Raw genomic sequence first — 25,149 nt, 5'->3', positions numbered from 1 at the left:
TTCTACTGTCGAACAGCTCTTACAGTCAGAAAGTTCTTCCTGATGTTTAGTTGGAATCTCCTTTCCATTGGTTTGGGTCCTAGCCTCCGGAGTGGGAGAAAACAAGCTTGCTCCATTTGATGGCCCTTTAGATATGTGAAGATGGCCGTCATATCTTCTCTCAGTCTCCTCTTTACAAGGCTAAACAACTTGGTCACCCGCCTCTGCACACATTCCAGCTTGTTAGTATCTTCCTTAAATTGTGGAGCACAGAACTGGACACAGAACTGCAGGTGACCAAGACAGAATAGAGTGGGACTGTTACTTCCCTTGATCAGGATACAGTCGTACCTTGGTTGTCCGACAGAATGAGTTCTGGGACTCCGTTCGACTCCCGGAACCGTTCGAAAACCAAGGCACGGCTTCCAATTGGCTGCAGGAGCGTCCTGCAGCCAATTGGAAGCTGCGCCGGATGTTCAGCTTCTGAAAATCGTTCAAAAACCAGAACACTCACTCCTGGGGTTTGATTGTCCTGGAGCCGATTTGTTCAGGAGCCACGGCGTTTGAGATCCAAGGTACGACTGTATATTAAAGAATTAAGCCTTTATAAAGCATTCTTTAAAAAAGCCCCACACATTCATTTTACAGATGTGAAACACTGCAACTGAGACCTCTTCTCTACATAGACCTCCTTGGTTAGGAATATCTGTCATAATCAGTCTGTATCTACAGCACATTCACACGAAACACCAGTTGCTTCAGGCCATGGCAAAAGAAAGCCAAACAGATTAGAAAAGAACATCAGGGCAGTTTAAAAGCTTCTTTTTTAAAAGCATCAAAATTTTGCCTGCACTTTTTCCCCCAATGTAGTGTGGCTTGGTTCGGTTGAATTGATTTAACGTTTCCAGACTCTCTTAATGTAGTCTAGTTAGTACACAACCAACTTAGCTGCAGAATAACTCCCAAGTATTTTTTTTTTAAAAAGGGGAGATTTCTGCCGCCGAATAATAACTGTTCTCCTTCAACTTTACTTTTCCTACCCACACTCTACAAGTTGAAATCTGCTGCATTTTTACGTGTATCGGAGCACACAGTATGCCAGGCGGCTGAGGCTGTGTCCTCATGGTGAACAAAGCCATAAATTGAACCATCTGTGAAGTGAAAGCTCCACAGTCTTTACTAATACCGAAGCCTTATTGTGAAATCATAAAACTAGTTGTGTGGGTAGAAAGAAAAAGGCAGGCCGCTCTTTCCTCTTGGTTTTCGGTTGCCAGGAAATGATGTGATGCTCAGAGCAAATTCTGTGAAGGGTCTCCCAGGAGTCAAAGCCACAAACAGTACTTGCTCTATTTATTAGAAATTGGATACTAGAAAATAAAAGCCTGCCACAGTCCTCAGTCTAAGAACGTAAAATTCATACCGCCTGCTGTGGGTGAGTGGGTGGGATTTTTCCCTCCACCCCCACTGTATTGTTTATGCCTTCCAAAAGAGAGAGGATTTTAACATATAATCCAATCCTGGTTTTGTAATGACAAGCCCCTGATGGCCATATTTTAAGGCTGACCTTCAGCTGTGGAGGGGAATATCCTGGTAGCAATTTTGCATTTTCTGAACTCTTTCCTCAGAAACGCATACAGGCCACTTTCTCTTCAGCTGTTGTGGATGCTGTTTCTTTCTGGGGTAGAAAATGAACACTAAGCTGTAGCTGTTGCCAAATATGGCAAACGGCTTGTAACCTATTCTGAAACATGGGTTTTTTTTAAATGTACAGGATATAGAGGAGAAACTCTAAATATCCTAGTGGTTGGACCAGTATCAAGAAAATACATGGTTAAAAGCCATTGGAGACTATCAACCCAGCAGAGGACCCATATGCTGGTAAAATTTCCTTTCTTGGACTTCAGGACAGTTGAGTCCACCGCTGTTGGACTCCTCTCAATATTACACAGACCTGAGGGGATCATCCATTTACCAGTTTGGGAAAGAAGCTAGTGAGATTTCCTGCTCCTCTCCTCCTTTCAGGGACCTTTCCCATTAGGAAATGGGAACTTGCTTCTGGGGTTTTATGGACAAGTTCCAATCTCCCATGGTGAGGGTGAGATGGAAGGAACAATTTACTTATGCTCTAATCTCTCTTTTGGAGCCGCAGTTTGGTTGGTAGAAGGACAAGCAATTTGGGAGGGTGGATTGAGAAAGGGACCTGCAGTTGGGTGGTGGTGACAGTCTATGGGCATCCTGTACAGAGAGCCCACAAAAACCAGAGCCCTGCTTAGGGGCCAGTTCACACATACACAAACACACAAACAGCTCCCAGCTCTATCTAGGAATGTAGTGTCTGGAAGAAGCGTACATTGTGATAATGTGATCACAGAAATTGTTGCCTGTTGTATCTCTCTGGTCACTTCATTTGCATGTTAAATGTTGGTCCGTGTTAATGAATAGCCAATAATTTTTGGGAAAGTGCATCATTAATTAGAAATACCATTTACAAGGAGCTAAATAAATTCCTACTGAGTTACATGAGGGACGGTGGATCACAAGGTATGGCTAAAGGGAGATTGTGTGTTATGAGCCCACTTAGAGCTCTGTGATTTAATGTCAGAACTATTTGGGTTATAAAAACTCCACCTGACATATCTTTGTGCAGCTAAATATTAATGACCAATCAATGTTATGCCCTGTAAGTAAATTATGAATGACTTAAAAGCATACTGCAGAACTGGATGAGTAGATAGACATTTTTATGAATGAGTTTTCAAAGGACTTTGGCAAAAAGGAAGAACTTGGCTGCTCTGGGGCAATGTTGCAATCAATCACAATGACTGCTTAATTGAACTACCCATTGAATCAGTATTGTCTCAAGATTATGTCTAAGTGTACATTATAATGCTCAACCGTGTATTGATAGATGTTCAGGTAACCATCCATGCAGACAGCATCAGGTTGTCTTTTGAATGTATGGCCAGAAATTTAACTTACAATAAAATTTGTAGTGACAAAAGAATGCTGTGATCTGGAAACATTTTCTAAAGTTAAGTATTTGGGTTGTAAGTCCTTTTTAGAGCAGAACCATTGAAATTAATTGATTGAATGAATGAGTCATAGCCATTAATTTTAATGAATCTACTCTAAGTAGGACTAATATTGGATACAACCCTTTGATAATTAAATGTACAGTGGTGCCTCGCAAGACGAAATTAATCCGTTCCGTGAGGCTCTTCGTATAGCGGTTTTTTTGTCTTGCGAAGCAAGCCCATTGACAGCTTAGCGGATTAGCGCTATTAGCAGTTTAGTGGCTTTTAGCGATCAGCTGATAAGCGGCTTAGCGGCTTAGGAAAAGGGGGGGAGGGGGAAAAACCCGCAGGAACTCACAAGACATTTCGTCTTACGAAGCAAGCCCATAGGGAAATTTGTTTTGCGAAGTGCCTCCAAAACGGAAAACCCTTTCGTCTAGCGGGTTTTCCGTCTTGCGAGGCGTTTGTCTTGCGGGGCACCACTGTATGTGTGCACAAGGAAAATCATATTATTTTTGTTATACCCTTGTTGCCATTCTGTTATCTTCCCTCAGTTTTACAGTATTGTTGTTCTTGCCACAACCACCGTCACCTGTCATAAGTTTAGATTGTGAATTTTTGGAGGCAGGGACTGTTTTTCCATTTTTGTTTCTTTAAAGTGCCAAGTGCACTGAGGATGCTGTATAAATAATAACTTTATCTAAATACAGTACAATCACAGTCACAAAAGGAGGAATGAGGTGATACTGTATCCTATTGTTCTTCCCATCCACTTTTTAAATAAATTGAATAGTATACAGACAGCTCAATTCCAAGGGAATTGATTGTGAATTGCAAAAATGTGGAGAGCTAAGGGAACTGAAATTAACAGATATTTCTATTCCCAATTATGGCATAAACTTTTCTGAACCAGACTCCCAATTCAGTGCACCTGTGTTTTTTTTTAAATGTAGAGCATTTATTACTTATTTTAAGCGGGTGGGGGCAGGTAGTTACCTTCGCCTATGATAGCTCTCAGTGCTACTAACAATGATAATTAGCTTGCAAAAACTTGCTTTTCATATGACAACTTTTTAATAACTTACCTAAACTGAAATGTTTTAAAGTGCGATGAATTGGTAGTAGCTTTTCCAGCTAAGTGACAATTACATGGATCTTCCTTAACCAACATGAAAATTCTTAGATTGATAAATGAAATTATTCTCTTGTTATAGCACTGACATTTTAAATTGAATGTTCTTCTCTCTTCGCTCTCATTAAGCATGCTTATGTATTACTGCAAATAACCACAGACAGTGCCGTTCATTGAGTTAAAAAAATGGATTTGTTTTCCTCTGGCAACTTGGAGCAATTTGGTGCCTGTTAATAATGAAACAGATAAAACATGGGGGTTGGGGAAGGGGAATCTGACTTTTGATGCAACATCTGAATAGTCTTGAGATTATTAAGAAGTCCTCTTCAAATGATTGGGGACATAGCAGAGAATGGAATTAAGACGCAAGGAGTGGAACTTTCCTCAGGTTAGCTGGGTTTAATATTGATGTTATTGTCTGTGGCTTTGTGTAGTCTATTGATCACTTAGAATTGATCCTCTTATACCCACCCAGTTCTTCTCAAAATTCCTACCATGAGGCAATGGTTTCTACAATGAATTATCTTCTGAGGAACCTCTGTACTTTGGCCCTCGACTGACCTCATATCTTGGTTGGCTATTGGATCCTCTTGAACAAGAAGGAATGTCTGAGGCCTTCCAGTCCTAGTTAAGAATCGCTGTAGGCATAGTGTCTTCTTGAGCTCTGGCATGGTCCTGTGTCTTTGACACTGACTTCTGGCTTGCAGCTTGGTCTTGCCTCCTGGGTTCTGACTTGCTCTTTGATCCTGACAACAGACTGGTCCCACAGCTGCTTGCTCACCTCAGATTACCAGCCCAGGGCCCGCCCATGATAGCTGATTGGTTGTAGGGTCACCCAGTGAGCTGTATGGATGCACAGCATTTTTTGAACCCAAGCCTAGCAGCATGCAAGCCAGTCTAATGTAATGAATACCTAGTCCTGGGTTCAAAATTCACACAGATTTATCAGAATTGATTATTGATGTATTTGGGGAGGGGGTTGGAAATTGAGAAAAAATATGGTACTGTGGGAGATGCAGTATAATTGTCTCTACAATGAGGGTGTTTTTTTGAAGAGTTGATGGGGTGGTGAGCTCCTTTTTTCACAGTCAAGCTTGCAGCAGAAATGGAATAAATAGCCGTGTCAGGAACATAACTCTACTGGATCCTGGTTTGTTTGTTTTTTGGCAATCAATAGATGGGCAGACTTTCTAAGAATTTTCTTTCCATGCTGATGGAAACCTTTTAGCACAGGATGTCCATTAAGGGTAACCGCAGAACTTGAATGTGTAAAAACGCAAAAAATTAATAGTCTGGGACACATTATGGCAGGAGTGCCAAATTACCCACTCTTCCACCATTCATCATCTTTTTTTAATGGATGTGTTTATCAGGGCATCATGGGAGATTCAGCCTCTGTGGAGCTGAAGCATTACTGCTAAATGGATGTGAGGCTCCAGCCCCTTTAATGGCTTGAAAGCAACCTGCCTTAGGAAAACTGGCATGGGGTGGGGTGAGGTGGGAAGATATATGAGGTATCTACTGTTTTTCTGGGAAGCATTTGGATCATCCCCACAGTGTGCAAAGCTTATTGTAAGTTAGCCAAATAATGTATGGTTGAACTAATCACATCAGGTTGTACGCAACGTAGCTCTAGAGAGAAAGTTCTATCAGTGCAAGGACTTCTGTTTGTGTGGCTGAATGTTTTCCTCTTCCCCTTCCCCTATACCACCCAAAATTTATTCTGGTGGGTCCCCCCCCCCTACTGGCCCTGGGACCCACCTTTGAATAAAAAAGTTGGAGACAACAAGAGTTAAAAACAAAACTACAGTGGTACCTCGGGTTAAGAACTTAATTCGTTCCGGAGGTCCATTCTTAACCTGAAACTGTTCTTAACCTGAAGCACCACTTTAGCTAATGGGGCCTCCTGCTGCTGCCGTACCGCTGGAGCACGATTTCTGTTCTCATCCTGAAGCAAAGGTACTATTTCTGGGTTAGTGGAGTCTGTAACCTGAAGCGTATGGAACCTGAAGCGTATGTAACCCGAGGTACCACTGTATTACATTTTCTACGGAGAGAGTTTGAAAGCCAGGGTACCACCTCAGAAAAGGTCCTGTTTCCACTCACCTCCCTTCTGATGGCAGGTGTACCTGTTGAAGAACCTGTGAGGCATATGTTAATATATGACAGTGTCAGGTCTGCCTCTAGATCCCAGCTCACAGAGGACCAACGCCCGGTGGATATAATATACTAAGTCTTTATTGAAGTTTAGTTTCCATTTCAAGGCTCTGGGCGCACAGACCCACGTCTCGACGCTAGACCGGCTAAGTCCCCTCTGACTCACTGCTCCTCCCACACCAGTTTAAGATCCTCGCCCGGCTCCACCTCCTACGCTGTTCTTTCCTTCGCTGGGTCTTTCTGCCCTCTGGGGTCTCCTCCTTCCTGGACTCTTCTGACGCTGACCCCCCTTGGTCTTCCCCTTCCTTCCGGCGGGCTTTAGGACCTGGCTCCCTACCCGGGCTCCCTGCTGTGCCGCTCGCCTGTACATTTGAACTTGGCGCGCCCGCCCAGCCGGTAACCTTCCTCCTGACCGTTTCCCCGCTTCCTGATGTGGGCGTGACCAAACCTGACTCCTCTCCTCCCGCTGGTGGTGAGAGCACTGGTCCCGATTCCTGGGACTCCCCCTCCCCACTGCGCTCTGGTGGGGAAGCTGGTCCTGATTTCCAACTGCTGCTCAGGGACTCCCCGCTGGCCCCTTCCTCCTGGGGCTTCCCCCCTGGAACCCCCCTCGCCCTGGCCATCGGCGCTCCCTTCTGTGAGTCCTCCGATTCGCTGGAGAGGCTTGTGGAATAACTCTTTCCACTGTCACTGCCTGCTCCCCCCTCGTACTCCTCCTCCTCACTCTCCATTTGCTCCCCCTCCTGTGTCTCTCCTTCTGAACCCCTGACAGACAGGTTCATGTGAAAGGAGGTGGTCTCTTAAGTAATCAGGTTCTAAGGCAGTATCAGCACTTTTAATTCTGGTAGGAAATAGAACAGGAGAGGGTCGAGGGAGAAGGCTTTAGGTTCAATCCATGGCAACTCCAGTTAGAAGGATCTAACATCTGGTGATGTCAAAGACCTCTGCCTGAGACCTGAGAGAGCAGCTGCCTATCAGACAATTCAAGGCTAGGTGTAAAAATCACCTGAAGTATTGCAGTGCCTATGCTGATTCTTTTATAACTGTATAATCAACCTTTTCCCTTGAAGAATGCCCCATATCTTCAGATTCGGCATTGGTTTAGTCCTTTAGCAAATCGGTGCATGGGAATGGGAAATGGATCCATTTATTTCACTCTAATTGGGAAAAGTCTTGGGAAGGAGGAAGGGTCACTGCTTTGCATTTGTCGAAGGAGAATAATTTTCCAATATAGCAGAGTTCTATTACATGCCAGGTAAATAATTGAAATGTTGCTGCAGGAAACCCTAAACCCCAAGGTCATATTGGAGATGGTAGAAGCAATGCAGTGTAAAGGATAGGCTGCAACCGGTAAAAGGGAGCATTTCTGAAAGCATCAAAGAGTGCATATAGTTGAAAGCATTCACATGATACCCTGCCCATCCCCTTTCTCATCACTGGGATGAATAAGAGGCTATTATATTTCACATGCCTAATAGCCATCTGTCATAACAAGAACATGTTCCCCAAGGCTAACAAGGAGAAGAGTGCAACCTCTTCACTGCTCCTGGCTCTAAAGCATCTCTCTGCTGAGGCCTCATTAGCATTCTTCTCCACACAAAAATGAGGTTGCCTGATCTATTCCCAGCAATTTTCTCTTGTCACTCTTCTTTTCATGCAAAGCCAGGTTCAGGTGGGGCAGAACGCTTCGCTCTCTCTGCTTGTTAAACTCTTCAGCACTGGCAAGCACCCATTTTACAGCTTTGTCCATTATAAAATTTCAACCCACACCTATTGAAAAATTATCTGGAAAAGCTAGCTTCTCAAAATATATTCTTTCTTTTTTGCTTTTTACATAGAAAGAAAGCAGTGTTTTCTTGGGCAGCTACTGTATGAAAGAAAGGGGAATATGGAGTTCTGAGGACCGATTTCATTACCCAAGTACAGGGTGCAAACTCTGTTAAACAGTCAGGAGTTCAGCTTTTTTATGCAAGTGGTGCAACTAGCCCAGTGTGTTGAAGCATCAGATGAGAGATCAATGTGGATGGGTTGTTTGCAAGCAGAACACTCTGACAGCAGTGATCAAGCCTGCTTTTTAATGCATTAGGCCAAATTCAGGCCAAATAAGAAGCTTCTGCTCCAGGCAAATGTCTTTTCCTGGAAAATGATAAGAAAAGAAAAACAGCATTTGCTTTTGCATGTCACTTTTAGCATAAAGGGAACAAGGGAAACCGACAGGCTGATTAAAATTGGATGTCATGACCTTTTTTTAACAAACTCTATGCACTTTTTAACATTAAAACCTCTTTCATTCCTTACGAAGCTGTTTGTGACCTAAAGATGCACACTTAACTTCAGCATCTCATTCTCATCAGCTGCTTCCTCATTCTAACAGCATCCCAAATAGCATTTAAGGGACAAAACAGATGTTATATTAGTCATGCCCTTGCCCTGGTTCACATGATTTTGTAAAAACAAAGACTCGGGATTGAGGATACTAAGAGTCAAATTTAGACCAGTTTGTGGTTTTTTTAATCCGTACATTGGTTGTGTGCATGCTTTTACGTTGTGAAGCAGGCAGACATTTCCTTTGAAGTGAACTTCCTTTAAACCCTCATTAATATCTGAATTAAATTTGTTTATATTCATATGCAGTGCTGTGTATGTTGGGGTATAAATGTAATAATAAATAAATTGTTCACCTAGAAGTAGGCCACACTTCTTATTTTCAACCAAGTTCATAAAGGATTTCAGCTCGAACAATCCTTGAAGCTCTAGGATGCCAATTTTATTTTTATTTTACAAGATCCTGACATTTAATGTCTAGGGAGACTGGATAATTGGTACCAAAAACTGTGTTGACTTGAACAATTTGAAGAGCACTGAAAGGTGATGGTGGTGGTTGTTTCTTTTGCCTGTGTCACAATAGTTAAGGCTTTATGTCAGCGAAAAGCTTCCCTGTGGATAACTAGGTTACTAGGATATAAGGGGAAATTCTATTTTAATTAGCCCAGTTCAGAAGAGAGTTTTGCTGCTCTCTTGCATTCGTATATTGGAGTTCAGTCAGCTGCATCCATTCTCTACTCAAGTCTTATCAGGGCTGAGCAATGGTCAGCAGTTTGAAATGACCAAGAGACAGGAGTTGTTCCAAGAGATCGGAATCAGGGTGTGTGTGTGTGTCTGTCTGTGTGTGTGTGTGTGTGTTAAAGCTCCAAGTTAGGAGAGCAAGTCAGGCCTAAAGGACAAACCAGGACACAGACCAAGCCAAAGGTCAGGACCGAATAACAACCAAAAGATACAGGAATAACATACAGCTTGGGAAGGTCTTATTGCTTGGGTAAGCTTGAAAAAGGAAGCCCATGTGCTCTTGCCTGTCCAGGAGAGTCCAGTGATCAGCCTGGATAAATGGGGTCTTGGACTCTGTGTAGGCCAGGGGCTAGGGGACCTGTGGCCCTTCTGAAACTATCAACGGGATGAGCTCCCGTTGCTCGGTCCCTGCTCCTGCCCACCTAGCAGTTCGAAAGCATGTCAAAGTGCAAGTAGATAAATAGGTACCGCTCCGGTGGGAAGGTAAACGGTGTTTCCGTGTGCTGCTCTGGTTCGCCAGAAGCGGCTTAGTCATGCTGGCCACATAACCCGGAAACTGTACGCCGGCTCCCTTGGCCAGTAAAGCGAGATGAGCGCCACAACCCCAGAGTCGGTCACGACTGGACCTAATGGTCAGGGGCCCCTTTACCTTTACCTTTACTATCCCCAGCCAGCATGGCCTTTGGTCAGGGATAATGGGAGTTGTAGTCAAACAACATCTGAAGGGCCACAGGTTCCCTACCTCTGGCCTATGTAGATGCTGCAACCTGCAATTCAGTGGCTCACCGATTCAGTGCTTTGTTCTAGGGAACCCAAGATACAGTCAGACCATGAACCTAAAATGGGCGTGCATCAACTTCATTTATAGTCAGAATACCTAACCAAAAAAAGAATGTGTATCTTGAAAGTTTAGTCCAAACGGGAAGACTAGCTTTATCCCAGAGAATTGCCTGAAGGCACTCTTGCTTGGGGTGAGTCCAGGGGTGTGGAACCTGTGGCTCTTTAGCCACATCATGGCCACTGCTCAGGAATGATGGGAGATGGAATCTGACAACAACTTGAGGGCTACAAGTTTCCCTTCCTTGATATATAAGGGCCTACGTTGTTTTAAGTAATTAGCAAGGTGATCAAACCAGTAGTGTTTTTGAAATGAATGTTTGTGAGTACTGTTGGCTTATTCCTGCTGCCACACATGGCTCCTGCGTTACCATATACAGCTAAATGCCAAAAAGCAAAAATGCCCCAAGAAAAAGCTACAATGTTGAAGTATGAAGTGCAGTTCTTTACAACAGTTGAGTATGTACTACGCAGTTGCTTTCTGTTTTCCTAGCTTTATGAGTTGCCTTTTCATAAATGTGAGGTGTTCTTGCATTCATGTCCTCCAGCACTTGGAATACTTTGGCCTTTGAATAAATGATTGTTGACTAGTGTTCACATCTGGACTGTGGCAAAGTCTACTAAGGAGATATAAAATCTTATGGCAATCTGATCTACTTGCTGCTAGGCTGAGTCTTCAGTAAAATATATGGGTAAGGCTAAAAAGGGAAAGCATTCACAATACAGTTTACAGAAATAAAAAGTTTTAAAGCACTTTAAAACACAACCCACGGGTAAGTGTATTACAGTCAAACACTCCACCCTTTCTTAATAAAAAAAATGTTATGTCTCTGGGAATGTCCTCTGCACTGATTTTTGCATTTTGACATTTCAGTGTATTACAGTAATAGTAATTTTGCTTAATATGAACAACTTACCTTTGCCTTTCAATTTTTTTTTAATAGATGACATATATTTGGAACAGCAGAATATTTCTTCTCTTTTGCCGAGTCAAAGCACCATGGGCAGTATGACTCACGAAGCCTTAACAAAAAGCACAACGGATCCCAAGGCAAATAGTGTGTTTCCTGAGGGGTTGTTGTCACCTGTTACCTCTCCTGAGGTGACCTCATCGGACCAAGAAGGAACAAGCAGAGTCTCAGCTGGACAAAATGTACCACTGTTGGATACTTCGGTAACAAGCAACGAAGCCGTCTTAAGTAATGATAGATTGATCAGCTCCTTTCCAAATGCACAACAAACCCCTTCATTGAAATCTTTTACAGAGGACTATCATTCAGGTTCCTTCCCAGTGAAAGCAACAAAAGAATCCTTGCAAACTTTGCTGTTAGCGCCTTCATTACCTGCCATCTCCTCACTGGACTACCTGGAAACACTGCAAACAACATTGCAAAGGGCTGCCTCTGTCCCCCATGTTCCTCTGCCCTCTTCAAGGCCTTTTGACCTGGCAGATGTAACTCTGACTCCAAGCAGAGACTTGCTGATGTCCTCTACGTACTTAAGTTCTGTTGCATCTGAGGCAGTGGATGCAACGGTTGGAAAAGGAGGAGAGAGTTTGCTGTTTTCTGTGCAATCCTCAGCATCTTTGCTTTCGGATACTACTGCGAAAGGGTCATCCTTATTCCTGAGACAGCTTGGTGAGGTTGCCCAAGTTATGCCAGACATTTTGACAAGTACCGACACACACACAGAAGCTCGCTATAGCATTAATAGCAGTAGTGTCACAGGAACTCTAAGAAGCTCGCCTGTCCTGAATGTTTTGAATGAAATTCCTGTTTTGTTAACTAACGCAGGGACTGATACGTTTTCAGCTCTGTTTCCTTTCGTTTCTCCCCCTGCTTCCCCAGCTACACTTTTGACTGCCTCCAGTAGTTATTTTAATGAGGAATTGTTTACACATGAGTTTTCCTTTCAATTATCCAGAAGTACAGCATCAGTTTTGCCTGACGGTTCAGAGAAACAAACTCAAGCTGAGTTCTTCAGTGACATCGCAAGCCCAGTGCCTTCCACTAGACCATATGCTTCATGTTCTTACTGTGACTTCACCTCAGTTCTCTCAGAGCCAGTCTTTTCAGTGGCACCTTCAGAAAATGATGTGGGCTCAGGTGATTATGTTGAGACACCGTCATTCACGGCCTCTGAGGTAAACGGTGTTGCGCCACTTACATCCGTAGTTAGTGACTTTTATGACCTGCAAGAGCCTCCTCCTGAAGTCTTCGATACTACTTTCCCCTCAAGACCTGTTGTTTCATTCTCTTCAAGGTTTACAGAAATCTCCATGTCAAATGCTGTGGACATTAGCCTTAAAAACATAATATTTACATCAGTTTTCCCTTCCTATGGCCAGTCTTCTGAAATAACATCACTGGAGAGTGTTCCTGTCAGCTTTCCCTACTCTGTAACTGAAATGGTTATGTCTAGTGCTGTAGAACTATCCTCTCTCCTTGCCACGGTTCCCCTTGAATCTGCCTTCACCGAAAATGTGAACACACCATCCATGACAATCAGGAACTCAAGTCTGGAAATATCCGAATTAATGCCATCAGAATCTACCGTTTTCCTTAGCAAAACACTTGTGGGTTTTCCCACAGAAGAGCCTGTTGTAAATAGATCAGACATTCCATCCAGCCTTCCATCAACACCTTTCCCCTCTGAGCCAAATGGCTTCTCACATTTGTCATCTGCTAGAGCCACATCATTCTTGATAATGCCAAGTGATTTGACAACATCTTTACCTCATGTTTCGCCGACATTCCTTCCGTCATCTGTATTTCTTGACAGTTCTTCTAGCTGGGGTTCAGCTGAGCTCCCAGCTGTTGACATCACAAGCATAGAGGCATCCCAGACTTCTTCATGGCAAACTTCATTTTTTAATTTGAACTCATCTTCCGTTTCAGTCACACATAGTTCTACAACTGTGCCATCATCAAGTCTCTATATGAGCTCTAGGTTACTGGAACCAACATCAATCTTAGTGATGGAATCTGAATTTTATTTTACCTCACCTTCCACACAAGCTACCTCTCAGTTTGAGTCATCACCCATAGCTATTGATGCAACCGTCCCTACACTGGTGCTTCCCACCTCTGTCCCAGAGCCTGTTTTCACCAGCAATATATTGGAGGATGAAACGCATGTGACCTCGTGGTTCACCTCATTGCAGGCAACCCCCATCTTGACATCCTCATCCCTTTTATCTACTATTACCACAACTACTGTTGAGGATGCTGGTGCTACTGCTAACCTTGCCTCGGTTTCCTCATTTACTGAGGCAACTGAGACCACAATGTTTTTTAGAACTACCCCTTATATGCCACCGTTGGCTACGGATGCGAGCAGTACCGCTTCTGCTACTGAATCAGTGGCCATGGTGTCTTCATCTGCACCTCCAGTGACGCCTCCATCTGTGATGACCTCTCTTGAATCTGGACCTCCAACCAGAACTAGTGTAACTGAGTTTACCAGCATGACAATCTCTACTGCCACCACCTTTAGCAGCACAATAGGCCTTTTGACAACTACCAGCAGTACACCAAGATCATCTACAGCACCTACCACTTCTGCACTGGTCACGACTCCAGAAGTTACAGTGGCAACCATTCCAGCAACCAGACAGCCCTACGTTTGTGACATCACGGTCCCTGATAAATATATAGTGAAAGCCGGTAAGACTTCCCGCCCCACCCAGATCTGTTGTTGTTCTTGTGTTATTAAAAGTTGTTCCTTAAAATCCACAAGTTCATGCCATTTTGCTCAAGGAACATGGACTACTGGTATCCTTCCATGTTGCGAATGTCATATACTGTTTATTTTGCACAGCAGTACTAATATTATTCATTTAAAATATTTCATACGCTGCCTTTCAGTTCAATTCTTTACTGAATACTAATGTTTTCTGTCTCAGGCCAGGAGTGGTGCAAATAGGTAGACTGTAGTAGCCTTCCAGATGTTGCTGGACTATACAGTGGTACCTTGGGTTAAGAACTTAATTCATTCCAGAGGTCCGTTCTTAACCTGAAACAGTTCTTAACCTGAGGCGCGCTTTCGCTAATGAGGCCTCCTGCTGCCACTGCACCGCTGACGTGCGATTTCTGGGGCAAAGTTCTTAACCTGGAACAACCACTTCCTGGTTAGCGGAGTTTGTAACCCAAAGCGTCTGTAACCCGAGGTACCACTGTAACTCCCATCATCCTTAACCACTGCCTCCAAGAATCTTGGGAACTTTGTTCAGGGTGCTGAGAGTTGTTAGGAGACTGCCTAATCCCCTCACAGAGCTGCAATTCCCAGAGTGGTTTAAAAATCAATTCCTCTTTCCAGGGAACAATGGGAATTGAAGCTCTACGAGGTGAAACTTTTTTTAAAAAACCAACACAGGTCTTATTTATGCTTATTTATGCTTCTTATTTATGCAGGATTGATGGGCTGCTATGTTTCAAAATACCTATTAGCGTTTCTGACTGAAAATGAAATATGGATAAGGGTGGAAATTCCAGCTCCCTGTAGTTCTCTGCAATCACTTTTTTTAGATCTGTATGCGCATGGTTTAAACAAATAATATATATATTCATTGATTCAAATTTCTAGTTCTAGCTCGGAAACCTATAGTAGAAAACATCAGCGAATCCATCAAAGAAATCCTGAGAGCTGAATTTAGGAGGCTTGTTGAACTGGAGGTAAGCAATATCAAACACACAGTGTGCTGCGTGGCTGCTATTAATAATTTGTTTAATTATTCAGATAATTTGTTTCATTATACAGCATCACAGGAATACTTGAGAGATATGGGTGTAACTGGATATATCGTCCACTTAACTGGTATCTTGTTCCTCAGCGATAGTGCTGTTGCATTTTTCTGCGGTGCCAGTGTAATGCTGTGGCTGTGATGCATTGATATAATAATTGGCATGCACTGTGCTCATTTGCCAGTCCAGGAAGTCCCAGGACAAGGCCTTCAATCCATTTGTCTCACTGGGTCACGATATTATGAATATGCTGCTTTTTAAAGTATGAGCAATTTCCCATTCATTTACAATGCAAACTGTGGTTTAAAATTGTTCTTCTTTGGAGAATGATCCACAGAACCTTCCAAACTTGGGTTCATCTCCTGGCAATCCCTTATAATGCTAAAAAGAGAGGACCTATTTCTGTGCACTTATTCCTGTTTCTTTTGCGATTGGACGACGCCATTGCTGGCTCGCCATCTTGGGAGGACAGCTTTATTTCCGAACTGCAATGTTAATGTCTGGGGTGTTCTCACCTCCCTCAAGAAAAAAGGCCCATGGCTTGTGATGGAATACTGCCAAGGTTGCTATCTTGAAATTGACTGCTGTGCAGCTTAATAACCTACACTAATGAATTGTTGTCAGAGATCTTGGAAATGCATTCCCTAGTGTGAAACTTGCTCCCTGCTAACAGATTTGACTTTACTGTAAGGCTCTGCACATAAACAGGTTTATGAACAGGGAAACCACAGGTAAATAATGTGCGTTCCAGGTTTTGCTTTCCTTACATCTTGCATTTACTGCTCACAGATGTTTCATTTTTATGATGTGTTGTGCAGAGGGTAGTTCTCTTAAATGCAGCACCGTGGCAAAGTACACTTCAGAAAACTGAGGTGTGTGGTTGTAATTTAACATTCATGGCTCAACAATATGAGAGATGATGATGATGATGATGATGATGATGATGTAAAGTGATAACGCTTTCATTTTAACATCTTCTGGCAGCGAAAGGGGGTTCACACCTTTTAGCCCTACAAAGGTCTTAATTATGACTATGACTAAGCTTGGATTGAGTTTGCACAAAGAGAGATGTCAATAATAATAATAATAATAATAATAATAATAATAATAATAATTTATTATTTATACCCCGCCCATCTGACTGGGCTTCCCCAGCCACTCTGGGTAGCTTCCAACAAAACATTAAAATACATTAATCCATTAAACATTAAAAGCTTCAGATGTCTTCTAAAAGTCTGATAGTTGTTGTTCTCTTTGACATCTGGTGGGAGGGTGTTCCATAGGGTGGGTGCCACTACCGAGAAGGCCCTCTGCCTGGTTCCCTGAAACTTTGCTTCTTGCAGTGAGGGAGCCGCCAGAAGGCCCTCGGCACTGGACCTCAGTGTCCTGGCAGAACGATGGGGGTGGAGACGCTCCTTCAGGTATACTGGACCGAGATTATTCCTTTGCAAGTTGTCGGTTGTCACCTATTCTTAGACATGCTTTGCCGTAACACCACCCCAGTAAATGCTATAGTCAATGTTAGTTGGTTGGATTTCATGTAGTTGTGTGTTTAGGAACGTAACGGGCTGCCTTATACTGAATCAGACCATTGGTCCACACTCAGTATTGTCTCTGCTGATGGGCTTTCCAGGTTTTTAGATCAGAGTCTTTTCCAACCCCATCTGCATATACCAGAAATTGAACCCGAGACCTTTTGCATGTAAAGCCTGTGCTCTATCATTAATTTTTTTTTTTTTGGGGGGGATAGATTGTGATAGAACTGTGGGGACTGGGTTAGATGCTGCCAAGGAGGGGGTAGAAATTAAAGAAAGGCAATTACAAGGAGGCTTCAGCCCTTGAATCTGTAACTGGTTCCATTCCTTTATCACAGTGCCAAAATACTATGGTCCCATTGCACTCAGGTTCTGTTGAAATCAATATGAAAATTAGTTCTGACTTCAGTCCCATTTATTGCAGCAGGATTTAAGTGCAACTGACTTGGTTTTGATTCAGCCCTGTACCCCTCCTGTGTAACCTCGTCATTGCTGAACAGCACACCCACCCCTATACAATCTTTCTGTTTTGTAGTGCAATAAATAATGCTCCTTCTGGGATTTTTGGAATTCTCATTTCCCCCTCTTTCTTTTTAATAGGTTTATAGATTTTCTCCCAAATTCTCGTTTCTGGTGACCTCAGGTCCTTTTGTTTACACGGCAATTGCTGTCATCAATGCTCTTGTGGACAGCAGCCTTCTACGCGGGCAGGTACCTCTCATCTCATCGCTACAACCTTCTTTCCCTGTTCCAGACCGCAAGTTTCACGTGCAGACTGGTAAGCTGAGCTGTATCACCCTTGTGTTTTTGCGCTGCGCACACAAAAAGAATCACTTGGCATTATTGATTCGAGATCTGTTGTGGGACAAACATGGGCTCTTTCCCCAAGTTACGGTATATGGTTTAGTGTGTGTGTGTGTGTGTGTTATATCTCTCTCATGCTACTAGAGGCCAGTGTTCCTGCTCACTTCACTCGCCAATCCCTCCTACCCATCAGCTCCATCCCTTAGCCAATACCCTCCCTTGATATCTGGCCAGCCCCACCCCTTAGACCAGGCTTCCTCAGACTCGGCCCTCCAGATGGTTTGAGACTACACTTCCCATCATCCCTGACCACTGGTCCTGCTAGCTAGGGATCATGGGAGTTGTAGGCCAAAAAACATCTGGAGGGCCGAGGTTGAGGAAACCTGCCTTAGACATTCTCCTTTTCACCTTCACAGCACATTTCTGAAGCTTCTATTTTTCAGTTCCCCTTTGCATCCTTACCCCCATTTCCATGCCCATTCCTCTCCTCCCTCCTTCCACCCCATAATCCTCACTCATTTCTCCAAATGCCCTCTCTTCCCCCTCCCCAGCACAGCAAAGATCCCATTATCCTCATCAAGTTCCACCTGCCTGCCTGCCTTTGGCTTTTCACAGTGTTCTCAGAGTGGTGAACCAGATGGGAATCCTGAAATCAGGACCTGATCTGTGAGCAGCGCTCTCCCCGTTTGTGATTCCCAGGCAGCATGCTGCCTCCTCCAGCACTGAACACAGTACATTTCCATCATGGCTTGTAGCCACTGATCGCCTTATCCTCCATGAATTTGTCTAATCCTCTTTTAAAGCCATCCGAGTTGGTGGCCACCCGTTCCTCTTGTGGTAGCAAATTGTATAGTTTAAATATGCACTGTGTGGAGAAGTACTTTGAGTGCTTGATGGTGTAAAGGCAGGTTTTAGTGTTGATAAATAAGAGCAGAAGGATAAACAATGGCCAAAAGCAAAGGAAAGTGTACAAACATAGCGCCAAAGTATTCCATCATTCAGGTACTGTATAGCATAATAAATAATCAAGAAAATATACGGTACTGATGAGAATCAGGCAGGTTCATTGAACTTGGCATAAGTTTTTTTGTGGGCAGGAACAGGATTTGTGTCTGTGACTGTTTGGGATTTGGGGGGGGGGCATTGGAGTATCCTGTAATTCTCGAGCTAACCTTACATCTAGTAACACAAATATTTGTTTTCTACTCCTAGTGCTTCAGTTTGTGCCTCAAAGTGTTGACATTAGGTTCTGTAACTTCAGCCAGCACATTGAAAAAGGGCTGACAATTGCATTTGGGGAGGTGAGAAAACATCACCAGGGTATTTCCAACTTCAGTGTTCAGGTAAGATGACGACAGTGATGTTGGTTCTTATTATTGCAGTTATTCCCAGCAGATGAATGGTTGTTCTAAGGCCATTCATGACAGAACCGAGACTTGAGTTGGTGCCTTTCTGATTTCACACATCAGGTTTTTAGCCATTGCACTAAACTAGCATACAGAATATTTAGACAAAGTAGATACTTTATAAATTTGCCTAGACAGTAAGAAAAGAAAATTCTGAATACCGCTTTTGGAACAATCACTATGCTAGAATCCAGAAGTATATCAAGCAGCTATAGGTATGATGTGTCAGAGTAACCCTGTCTCAGCCAGACAGAAAATTCCATTAACTTTTGTTTAACTTATGTCCTTTGTGACTATTGTATTTTTAGAATGGTGGATCAGAGAAAGAGGAGCAGGGCTAATGTTTTTTTGCTTTGCTCTTACCCGGTCTTTTCAGATACTGAATATAACCCTGGGTAAATCTAGAGCAGTGTTTCGGCAGGGCCCTGTGCAAATTGTGTTTGCCATCCAAGAGAAACACAGATTCTTGAACGGGTCCGAAGTCAGTGAGCTGCTAAGGAACCTCTCTGTGGTGGAGTTCAGTTTCTACATGGGCTTCCCTGTGCAACAGATTGCAGAACGTGAGTATTCACGTAAAACAGCAAAATCTTGTTTTCCTGTTGACCCTTATTGCTTATTTCTTTAACATGTTTATTATGATTATGATTAGTATTATGATTATTATGATTAGTATTATTATCATCATCATCCCATCTTTTTGCTAAAAAGTCTTCAACATTAAAATGTTTTTTTTTCTTTAAAAAATTACAGTCCCTTCCTCTCCAGCGTCATGGTTCCCATAAGGACCATGTCCAATAAGGAGGCATTATCTTCCAATCAGTCCCTTCCCCTTAGCTTACAGGATTAAACTGATGAAAATTCTGATTGCACAATTCTGATATGGCAGAATTGCGCAAGATCTTTAATAGTTAAACTGGGGGCTGCTTAGTGCTCTCTCTCTCTGTGTGTGTGTGTGTGCTGATCTTTCTAGTAAATTAAGCATCAGAAATATTGGGGGAGAAAAGAGGTGACAAGGGGCTTCCTGCTGGAGGAGTCTCTTGAGGAGGATTGGGGGAAAAAACCAGCAATAAGAGGCTCCTTTCCTTTGCTGTATTACCAACAAGATTTTGAGGTGTTTTAAGCTGAAGGTCACTTGAAGGAGGCTTGGAGAGAGGAATTGTCTTAATTTGCAGAAAGCCTGGCACACATGTACACCCCCACTCCGACCTCCACTCAGCGCACTAAGCAATGCACATGACTTGTGCAAATCTGCTCATGTGAGAAGTAAATGGAAGTAGGAAGGACACTCCTTGAAAAGTCACCACAAATGTCACATCTACTAAAAAACAACAACGCACTACGGAGCTTCCAGTGCCAGTTGTGACTGCAGATGTATAAAAGGTTATTTTTTTCTTACCGGATTTTCTCTCAGTAAGGGGAAATCAGGGTTGAACTAATTAAAAGTGTGAGCTGGTATTTTGTTTGACTTCGAACTTTGTGTGGATGTTAAGCAAAAAAAAGTCTGGAAATGAGTAGCCCTGAGCCCACAGTAAACTGCCGCTTGGAAGTGCTCGGGGATTCGGCCTTCTGGGTGCTATTAAACTCTTTAAAAAAACAGCAGGAGAAAAAGCAGCCATGGGGCTTCCACAATCGGGTCTAGTTTGCCTGTAAATTCACCGAGACTCCACGGTCTTAAAGTGTGCTGGGGCCCTGCTCTGGGGAATAGAACAGTGAGGTTTCATTTCGGAAGGGAAGGAATAAAGAGTAAATTATTCCACTGTAGAAATTTACGGTTAGAAGCAGGAGCAGTTCTCGTTTTATGCAAAGAAAAACATAAGATTTGTTGTTGCTGCTGCTTTTCTGTTGCCTTGAGATACCTTATTCCCGAAGGTGGTGCTCTAGGGTTGCCACTGTGTATATCCAAGCAGGAGGCTTCACTACTTTGCAAATAAAATAACAAGCTTTCTAATTTTGTGCTTTAGCTTCCTTCCCCTCCTCCCATTATGCAAGCATATAATAGCTCTGTGGGAATTTAATTAATTTAGTTTAATGGTCAGAATGTAGAGCTGGCAGTGATTATTATCTTGGCCAATTGACTTTCCCCAGGACCTTGGCCAATTTATTTGACTGTCTCAGTATGAATTATAAAATAGCCCCTTGATTCCAGTCTGTTAGATTTCTGGGTCTTTTTAATACATGTTTCCTCACCCATTCCCCTTGTTTCCCCCCTCTTCCCCTCCAGCTGTTTATTACCCTCAGTTGAACACAACTCACTTGATGAAATCTTCCTGGGTAAGAACAGGTAAGTACAACTGTAAGACGAAATAGCTTCAACTGATAACCTCTGTTTGGCATCCATCTGTCTTGGGAGACAACGGAGGCGCATGCCATCTGGGGGTGAAGTCAAACTGTTGGAAGGTCTTAGCCAGATAAGATAAAGAATCCATCATTAAAGTTCCTTCAAATTTTAAAAATGGTGGCTGTGGTTTTGCATGGCAAGGAGCAGATTAACCCCCAACCTCACAAAGCGCCCTCAAAAGGGGCCCCCCAAAGGCCCCATGGGGAACTTAACCAGAGTGAGCAGAGTCAGCGCAGGTAGTTCCTGTGGCCCTGGGGGTGACCAGGAAGGGCATCTGAGAACCAGCCATTGATGAGAACTGAAGCCATTGATGTGAAGAACTCCAGTCTAAGGCAGAAAGGTTTGGGCTGCTTAGAGGCACTGACATCGCAGAAATCTGCTAGGGGGTGGGGTCTTCTCCCTCTACTAGTCTTCTGAGGAGACCCTAGTTTCCAAGATACAAGAATATGAATTGCTATTCTTCTCTTTATATATTTAGTTTGCCTGTAACTGTTTCTTTGGTTGCTGTGTCAGAGGCCAGGATATTTTCAAAGGAACACGAAGACAGAGGGTAGATGCCAAGGACTAGGCTATTCTTTTGAAGTGAGAAAAGGAGATCAAGTGTGACTAAAGAAGAAGAACTTTGGATAACCAGATTCCAGATTATATGTAAATGATACACATCACAGAACATCAGTTAGCAATGATGCATCCTCTAAGCCTTCCCAACACCCCAAGGATAGCAGATCCTTGCTTCACCACGGTGGTTCCGTTAACTAGAAATTGCCTATGATGTGAAGCTTGATGTTCACTGCCATTATTCCTATATATTTATTTTCTCCCTGAATGTTTGTTTCAATGTAGTTGTCCTTGGTGTCGTCAACCGGAAAATTCAAGAGGAAGTTTTCCAGGCTGAGATGGAGCGGAAGTTAGCCCAGTTGTTAAGTGAGGCCTTGGGCAGAGGGCGGATATGGAAAAGGGCGACTTTTGCTGGGAACAACGTTGTGCAGGTATTAAAGTTAATTGAAATGGAAACCTAACATGGGGGAGAAAGCATAAATCATACAGGAGTTGTTGATCTGAACACCACAAACAACCCTTGGAATTACATTTTATTGGCGCTTCTATCTTTTAATTCGTTGAGGCTTAATGCAGAGTTTCATTCCTCACTTTGGCTTGCATAAGCAGAATTTTAATTAATTGTACTGAGTGGGGGTTTTGCTTACTCCCTTTCTTTCACTCTTGCTTCAAATAGATGACATTTTTGCCACTTTTCTTCTCCTTCCTCTCCTGTGCTCCACCAGTCTCCAACTCCTCCTCATTCTCCAAACATAGAAAATATCAGGGGTTGTTTTCTTCCTAACACATGGCAAGCTGAAGCTAGAAAACATTGCCCTGTTAATGTTTCCTTGAATGGTGAAACAGATGGTCACGAATCGGTATGTAACTTAACAGAATACTTCAGAGAGATGCCAGATTCTTCAGAAGTTTAAACTTCTTTCCCCTCCTCCTCCCTTTTTGCTATATTCTGTGTAATTTGGCTGCAAGTTATTTCACCTCATATATTAGTGGGGAATGTAAGAAGGCATCGCTTTCTGTTCTGCCCTCTGTTTGTCACATGGAGCCCTGTTTCTGTTCTGCTGCATTTCATCTTCTGCCAATAGCTACATTATCTCAATTGCCTGCTGCGGTGAAATCAAGTAACTTGCATAGCTAGTTACAGAAATTGTGTGAATGATGTTGTCATTGTGTTACTCCCTTCCAGTCATTTCAAAGGAAACACAAAGCAGATAGTGGGCCAGGGAAAACCTAATCAATTTCATATTGTTTGCGGATGGAAAGCTGCAATAACTGCAAATGCTGCTTATATTCATTGGATTGATTTCCATTCCTGACATTGGGCAGATAAGCAAACATTGGCAGTTTCTGCTCCCCTTTCCATTTTGGTTGACATTCTCCAGCATCCTTAGATATAAGTAGGACTAGCAAATTGGTGACCTTTTATTCAATGGATGATGAAACAGAGGCACAGAGTTGTTCTGCTCAGGGCTGGAAAAAGTTCATAGGTCTCAGCTTCAGGTTATTAGGACCTCTGTTAAAATCAAATAAATAAGATTTCCCACCCAACCTCCACTAACTTGCTAGGCGTGCTGCCTACACTCTGGGCCTGTTACCTTCAGCCACATTTTCTAGCTGGTACGCGCAACTCCCCGTTTGCACGGGGGTTACATTCTGGGTCACGCGTGTGTCCGTGGTTGCACATAATCCCGTTCCTCCCCCTGTTCCTCCTCCGCCCCCTCTGGGGTTGAAAGTGGCGCACGTGTGGGAGAGGCCATACATCAATAGGACGTGTACAAAATGGTCGCCGTCTGTATTTTAATTATTTTTGTTCCAGGATATTCAATTTTTTCCTTACACAGCAGTGGCATCAGTGTGCACAGTGCCTTACAGTGTTAAATCGACATCAGTAGACCTTTTCCTAAGGAATTTATAATCCAAAACAGACAATGGGTAGTGGAGGGAGAGATATGGGAGAGATAGGGATAAGTTTGTGTACAGGTGCAGTTAACGCTCTTAAAGCTTTTCTCACATGCTCCTCTACACAGGAGCAATATCTGAATACAAACCACATTTCCAACATGGGAAAGTTGTTTGGAGGAAGAGCAGCAGAGATAGGCAATTAAAAATTCTATCTGCGAATGCATGTCCATTAGGATGACCAGTAGTGGACTCTTTATAGACTGCAGCTTCGTGCCCCAAATCATTCTTCATATACCTAACCCTTTTTTATAAGAGGCTGGAATTCTTAAATTATTGCTTTTGAAAGGTGTTTCCACGCTGATGAGACTGGTGAGTTTTAAATCTATTCTGACTTTTAACCATTATTAATTTCTTGGTGTCTTTATTGGCTTGCTGTTCACAGTTTTGTTTTGAGATTTGGTGATATGTTCCCTCAAGTGCTGAAGTTATATTAGAAATTTGTGTGAGTCACCCTGAGCATTTTATGGAAAAGTGGCAAGAAATAAATGGCTTCTGTTCTAATCCCAGTTTTGAGATTTATCATTCTGCTGCTGTGTTATGTCCTATATATTAATTGAGTAATGTGTTCTGGTTTGGATGTGATGCTAAACCATAGTTTAGTGTTACAGAACACGAGGTAAGCGGACCATAAAACTGCTAGCTCATTTGCAAAGCTAAGCAGGATCTGGAATGGTTTCGAATTGGAGGGGGGACTGTATGTTGAGATTCCTGCATTACAAGGGTTTGGACTAGATGACCCTCGGGGTCCCTTCCAACTCTATAATTCTGTGATTCTAAGCCTGTTCATGCCTTGTGCTTGAGTGCTCACACACTGCCTCCAGAACAACTGTGAGGAAGAAACTGGAAGCATCTGTTTCTAGGTTGAAACAAACCACAGTTTGTCATTGCACCTAAAGTACATTGCTTGTACTTTAAATTATAGTTTACTGAAACCAGGGTCAGAAAACACCATTTTATCTTGGCTTGTTTCAATAAAACATAGTTTAAACTTACCAGTTTGGCTCTGTTCAGATATAACAACAATTAGTTTAGCCTGTTTTGGTCATGTAGTGGGGTATAGATATGAAAATTAATAAATTGGAGGGTGAATCTGTTCTATACCCTATGCTAGCAACCTGGAAGGAATGTACTACTACTAGTAAAATGACAAGAGAATCCTTTATATCTATATACCTGTCTGAAGCACTCAAATATATTTTTCATGGCAATATTCATAGACCTAAATGTGCAGTGATGATAACCAGAAACGACAGAGCTGTCACAAACTATATATAATAGTACCCTAGCTATCTTCACTTAAATGTACAAATGTACTTTCCTTCATCCTCAATTACATTTTAGGGTTTGAGCTTCAGTTGGTATGGGGAAGAGAGTTTGGCACAGTGGAGAGGAAATCAGATAATAAATAGCTACCCCAAATGTATTTCCGAAGAAGCATAATTTCTAGAATTTAGAATCCTATTGCTTTTTATGGTTAGAGCCTGTTACACAAAGTTTGTGGAGCTGATATTTACAGCAAAGCCCAGAAGCACTGCTATAACTAAAGGTTTGTCAGTGATCCCATTGTAAATTTGACATTTTGAGAAATGTTACCAGTGCTGTAAATAACATTGCTAACT

General features: G+C 42.8%; 1 protein-coding gene across 1 annotated transcript in view; it reads left to right on the top strand.

The window, feature by feature from the left end:
• The window catches only part of KIAA1549, a 117,530-nt gene that overhangs the window by 50,092 nt on the left and 42,289 nt on the right, over positions 1-25,149 (top strand). Inside the window, 7 exon segments of the mRNA XM_081878778.1 lie at positions 11,130-13,850; positions 14,770-14,858; positions 17,063-17,240; positions 18,479-18,609; positions 19,049-19,232; positions 20,894-20,953; positions 21,854-21,999. Coding sequence (XP_081734904.1) covers positions 11,130-13,850; positions 14,770-14,858; positions 17,063-17,240; positions 18,479-18,609; positions 19,049-19,232; positions 20,894-20,953; positions 21,854-21,999 — 3,509 coding nt within the window.

The sequence above is a fragment of the Podarcis erhardii genome, assembly GCF_964252035.2.
Source record: "Podarcis erhardii genome assembly, chromosome: 10".
Lineage (NCBI taxonomy): Eukaryota > Metazoa > Chordata > Lepidosauria > Squamata > Lacertidae > Podarcis > Podarcis erhardii.
The sequence above is the reverse complement of the archived record's forward strand: the minus strand, read 5'-3'. Positions and strand labels throughout refer to the sequence as shown.